This window comes from Eurosta solidaginis, chromosome 5 (assembly GCF_040869045.1).
Source record: "Eurosta solidaginis isolate ZX-2024a chromosome 5, ASM4086904v1, whole genome shotgun sequence".
Taxonomy (NCBI): domain Eukaryota; kingdom Metazoa; phylum Arthropoda; class Insecta; order Diptera; family Tephritidae; genus Eurosta; species Eurosta solidaginis.
In genome coordinates, this window is record NC_090323.1 from 209,335,930 (window position 1) to 209,341,929 (window position 6,000).

The 6,000-nt window shown below is 38.8% G+C and overlaps 1 protein-coding gene across 1 annotated transcript; it reads right to left on the reverse strand.

The window, feature by feature from the left end:
* Positions 1-3,806: 3,806 nt before the first annotated feature.
* LOC137233520 (prophage side tail fiber protein homolog StfR) lies at positions 3,807-4,901 on the reverse strand. The gene is made up of 2 exons (XM_067756616.1): positions 4,849-4,901; positions 3,807-4,791 (listed from the first exon to the last, which is right to left on the reverse strand). Exons 1-2 carry the CDS (start codon positions 4,898-4,900, stop codon positions 3,836-3,838), a joined length of 1,008 nt encoding a protein of 335 aa, XP_067612717.1. The 5' UTR covers position 4,901; the 3' UTR covers positions 3,807-3,835.
* Between the last annotated feature and the right edge of the window lie 1,099 nt (positions 4,902-6,000).

A 6,000-nucleotide genomic window follows, 5' to 3' on the forward strand; every position in this document is an offset into this window, starting at 1 on the left:
TGATGATTGAATTATTGATGCATTCACGTCACTGCTTAGCATCGGCATAGAGCTGGCAACACTCCTTAGTTTTGCTAATATTCGTAACACTGCCCTCCACTAAGTCTGATCGTCCTGATCAGACAAATCTCTCGATCTAAACGCTGCTAGCATCGCCAAATATACCACTCTTCTACTCCGTGGTTTCTCAATGCTTTGTATGCGGTAGATGGTATCACTGATCTTCTTCACAGCCTTGTACGGGCCTTCCCAACTGCACCGAAATTTGGATGGAACACCTTTCCGCCGGTGAGGGTTGTATAATAGTACCAAATCTCCTGCCAAGAAACCTTTCGAATTATTGTTCTCATGGTACCTGTGTTTCATCGTACCACTCAATACCCTGGTTCGTTCCTTCACACTCTGTTGTTTGGCCGATGAACTACTTCGTAGAGCTTGCACTGGACGGATTTGCTTTGCATAATCAGTATCGTTCCCACGTTTCCCCACAGTAGTGCGCTCTGGCTTGAAACTACCCTCGCATTTTTTCTCGGAAATTCGTTGTTTCGTTTTCCTGCGTCTTTTAGGTTTTGTCAATGCCAGTGTTTCTCTCGCAGGTACTTTTGATTTTGATTTATTTGGCCTATTCGATCTATCAACCTTTGCCTTTGACTTTCGTGGTCTTTGTCGAGTTGTTGTTGTTGTTGTAGCGATTTGGTTACTCCCCGAAGGCGTTGGGGAGTATTATCGATGTGATGGTCCTTTGTCGGATACAGATCCGATACGCTCCGGTAACACAGCACCATTAAGGTGCTGGCCCGACCATCTCGGGAACGATTTATATGGCCACATTGAACCTTCAGGCCATCCCTCCCTCCCCACCCCCAAGTTCCATGAGGAACTTTGTCGAGTCTTTTCCACCGGTACCCGATTACTGCTGAACCCTTTTTCCAAACTAAAGTTAAGTGGTATGTCCTGGTTCTTATAGCGCATAATTTTTCTCCGCATATCGATTCTGATGTCATGGTCAACCAAGAAGTCCACTCCCAAAATGACTTCATCAACGATCTCCGCCACAACGAATTTGTGTAGAACCATGACTTTTCCAATTAATACCTCACATACCACTTCGCCTTGGACTTGATTATACTCGCCTGTGACCGTACGCAACATTGCTCCAGGTAATGACTTTACTCTCCTGTAGACCAAATCAGATCGAATCAAGGAATGAGATGCCCCCGTATCTACAGTCAGTACACGCTCTTTACCATCCACATTCTCTCTGATGGTAAGACTGCTTGATTTCCTTCCAATCTGCGACACAGATATCACAGGACATTCAATAGCCGGGGCAAGTTTTCGTTCTTTACATCCGACACGCTCTTGCTCATTACTTTTTCAATTTCTTCTACTTAATATGGTAGGTTTCACACCAATTTTACAAAGTTTTTTATAAAGTTACATTTTTCGTCAAAAAACCAACCTATCACCATTTTCATCCCTTTTTTCGTATTTGGTATAGAATTATGGCTTTTTTTTCATTTTTCGTAATTTTCGATATTGAAAAAGTGGGCGTGATCATAGTCGGAGTTCGCCCATTTTTATTGCCAAGATAAAGTGAGTTCAGATAAGTACGTGAACTATGTTTAGCAAATATATATCGATTTTTGCTCAAGTTATCGTGTTAACGGCCGAGCGGAAGGACAGACTGTGTATAAAAACTGGGCGTGGCTTTAACCGATTTCGCCCCTTTTCACAGAAAACAGTTATCGTCATAGAAGCTATGCCCTTACCAAATTTCACAAGGATTGGTAACTTTTTGTTCGACTTATGGCATTAAAAGTATTCTAGACAAATTAAATGAAAAACGGCGGAGCCACGCCCATTTAAAAATTTTTTTTTATTTTTGTATTTTGTGGCACCATATCATTACTGGAGTTGAATGTTGACATAATTTACTTATATACTGTAAAGATATTAAATTTTTTGTTAAAATTTGACTTTAAAAAAAATTTTTTTTTTAAAGTGGGCGTGTTCGTTATCCGATTTTGCAAAGTTTCATTTAGCACACATATAGTAATAGGAGTAACGTTCCTGCCAAATTTCATTATGATATCCTCAACAACTGCCAAATTACAGCTTGCAAAATTTTGAAATTACCTTCTTTTAAAAGTGGGCGGTGCCACGCCCATTGTCCAAAATTTTACTAATTTTCTGTTCTGCATCATAGGATCAACCGACCTACCAAGTTTCATCGCTTTATCCGTCTTTGGTAATAAATTATCGCACTTTTTCGGTTTTTCGAAATTTTCGATATCGAAAAAGTGGGCGTGGTTATAGTCCGATTTCGTTCATTTTAATTAGCGATCTGAGATGAGTGCCCAGGAACCTAAATTTCATTAAGATACCTTAAAATTTACTCAAGTTATCGTGTTTACGGACAGACGGACGGACATGGCTAAATGAATTTTTTTTTTCGCCCAGATCATTTTGATATATAGAAGTCTATATCTATCGCGATTAGTTTATGCCGTTACGGGGTACCGTTATGCGAACAAAGTTAATATACTCTGTGAGCTCTGCTCAGCTGAGTATAAAAAAACAGCTAATATACCACTGTACATCTAAGTATTTAATGCCGTCTCAAAGTGTATGCCTGATGTGCTGTAAGCCTTATGAGCATAATTTCATGAGGTATGGGACGTCTGATACGTAGGAATGTATGTACATTAAGCTGGGTTGATTTGCATGGACGAAAGTTAAACCATATCGCGCCATCGATTTTTCGATAGATTTTGGGCTCAGGAAAAAAAGTTCCAGTAAGCATACCCAAAAAAATAATTTTCGAGCCTTCAAAATTTGAGTTTTTTGACTTTTTTTCTTTGATTTTTAAGGTTTTTTTCATGACCTACTTAAAAAATTTTCATTTGATTTTAAAATTTTCATGTGTACCCTGTCCGACTCAAAATTGTCCGCTAAAAACTTTGGCGATAACAGTTTTTTGAAAAAAAATATTTTCTGGGTTTTGAAGAGTGTTTTTGTAAAAAAAATTTATTTTTTCGCCATTTTTTTTAAGGGTTTCTTCAGAAACGTGTAAAAGTGTTGCCGATAAAACGAATTTGTCTCATAGTTCCTATCACACTCAAAATTATGCGATAAAAACGTTGGCATTAACAGTTTTTTAAAACAATTTTTTTTGGTTTTTGGAACTTGTTTTGGTCGAAATCGATTTTTTTTATTTTCAAGGCTCCAAATCATTTTTTATGTATATGTTTCCGTTAGACCCACCAATAAGTATACCAAAATGATCAGGGGACGAGCTAAGTTGATTTAGCCATGTCCGTCTGTCCATCTGTCCGTCCGTACGTCCGTCTGTCCATTTGTTCGAACGCAAACTAGTCCCTCAATTTTGAGATATCTTGATGAAATTTGGTAATCGGACCAAACATCGATTTCGACAAAAATGATGAAAATCCTCTTACCTAAACAGTCGGTTGTATGGGATGTATATTATAAATATGTCTGATCTAAACGATTTTTTCAGACAACCATCTATGCCCAATACGTAAGGTTGTGGTAAAAGATGTTGCTAGCTGTTAAAATGAGGCAGAAATGGGGCAGAAATGGCGAAAACCCTTTATTGAACAATCGATTGTATGGGAGGTATATGCTATAGTGGTTCGATCCTGTCGATTCCGACAAATGTCAAATACCATTCGTAGAACTAATTGCTGCCAATGATTTTCTTCAGTAACTTACTTTATTTGACTTTATTGTTTTATAACAAGTTTTCTTTTTGGAACAAACTCATCTGTCATTAGCTATTCCATCTACGTCCCTTTGCCAGCCATCATTGTCAATGAACGTCACGTCTATCATATTCGACTTCATGTCCTAGGGCTGTAGTTTCAGCATCAAAAGGCTCATCATCGCCTTGCGCACTGGGGGGATTTTGATTGGTGCTCTCATGCAAACCTATAGTGGCATATGCGGCCGCCTTTGATGCATTCACCTGAGCTTCGGCTGCGGAAGATGCAGCTTTTAGGGCTGCCTCCTTTGTAGCGTCGAAATCAACACGCGCCTGTTTCAATTGTTCCTCCACCTGCTCGACACGACTTCTCGCTTGACCAACCATTGTTGACTGTGATGCCAATTGATTCGCCACCTCATTCGAAGTTTGTTCGGCATGTTCAGCTACTGACTTGGCATTATTAACAGCTGCTGTTAACACTGAAATATGATGGTTCGCAGCTTGTGCGGTTTGTTGTGCGAACTGTGCTGCCATTTTTGCTGATTTTAATTGATCCAATTCACGCGATAGTGAACGCTGTGCTTCAGCTGCCTGTTGCTCCAATTCCTGGAGTATTACTTGCTTCCCAGCAAGTGCTGCCTGTGCGGTGGCTGCTGCTTGTGAAGCAGCCTGAGCCAATGTATTTTTCGCTATGAAAGCTGCTTGCTTAGCGGCAGAATGTTGATTAGCAACCGCTGTGTATGCCTGATTGGCTGATCCCTGCGCGATGGAACGTAAACCACTGCCAATACTATATCCTGGTTTCGAAACACTGGCACCGCTGCTGCTAACGCCTCCGCCACCATGATGATGGGAGCTGGCGGTTGGTGGGGATGGCTTGTATTCATAGTAAGAGGGATTGGATATCTCATGGGATGAACTTGACTGTGATTCCAGTCCATACAATGAATTGCTATTCTCATAAAAACTATGCGCTGGTCCATGTGCTGGTCCCGATGGAGTTTTGTAGTGATAACCGCTGCGTTTATTGAAACGTCCAGTTGTGCTAGTACAACAAAGCGCTAAAAAGGTTAAGAGCTATAAAAGTTAAATTAATTTGTTGTTTGTCATATACAAACCCAAAAGAAGTAGCGGTATCGCCAACGTTTGCCCCAAAATACACCTGATCATGTTTGTGGTTAATATTATAATGAGCATTTGAATATCCTGCACAATGGTTTTATATGCCAAAAATTGGCATGTAAATTATTTAAGGTGAATCCAATAAATCGACGCACTCATATCTACATACATATGTACATTAAGCTGGGTCGATTTATTAACCTATATCGCGCCATCGATTTTTCGATAGGTTTTGGGCTCAGGAAAAAAAAGTTCCACTAAGCATATCCAAAAAAATAATTTTCGAGCCTGCAAAATTTGAGTTTTTTGACTTTTTTTTCTTTGCTTTTTAAGGTTTTTTTCATGACCTACTTAAAAAATTTTCATTTGATTTTAAAATTTTCACGTATACCCTGTCCGACTCAAAATTGTCCGCTAAATACTTTTGCAATAACAGTTTTTTGAAAAAAAAAATATATATATATTTTTTCGGTTTGGAGGAGTGTTTTGGTGAAAAAAATTTATTTTATCGCTATTTTTTTTAAAGGTTTCTTCAGAAACGTGCAAAAGTGTTGCCGATGAAAACGAATTTGTCTCATAGTTCCTATCCCACTTAAAATTATGTGATAAAAACGTTGGCATTAACAGTTAAAAAAAATTTTTTTTTGGTTTTTGGGACTTGTTTTGGTCGAAATCGATTTTTTTCATTTTCAAGGCTCCAAATCATTTTTTATGTATATGTTTCCGTTAGACCCTCCAATAAGTATACCAAAATGATCAGGGGACGAGCTAAGTTGATTTAGCGATGTCCGTATGTCCGTCCGTCTGTCTGTCCATCTGTCCGTTTGTTTGAAAGAAAACTAGTCGCTCAATTTTTGAGATATCTTGATGAAATTTGGTAAGCAGGCATATTTTGATTTGGTATTTGACATTTGTCGGAATCGACAGGATCGAACCACTATAGCATATACCTCCCATACAATCGATTGTTCAATAAGGGGTTTTCGCCATTTCTGCCCCATTTCTGCCTCATTTTAACAGCTAGCAACATCAAATTTTAGCACAACCTTACGTATTGGGCATAGATGGTTGTCTGAAAAAATCGTCTAGATCAGACATATTTATAATATATATCCAATACAACCGACTGTTTAGGTAAGAGGATTTTC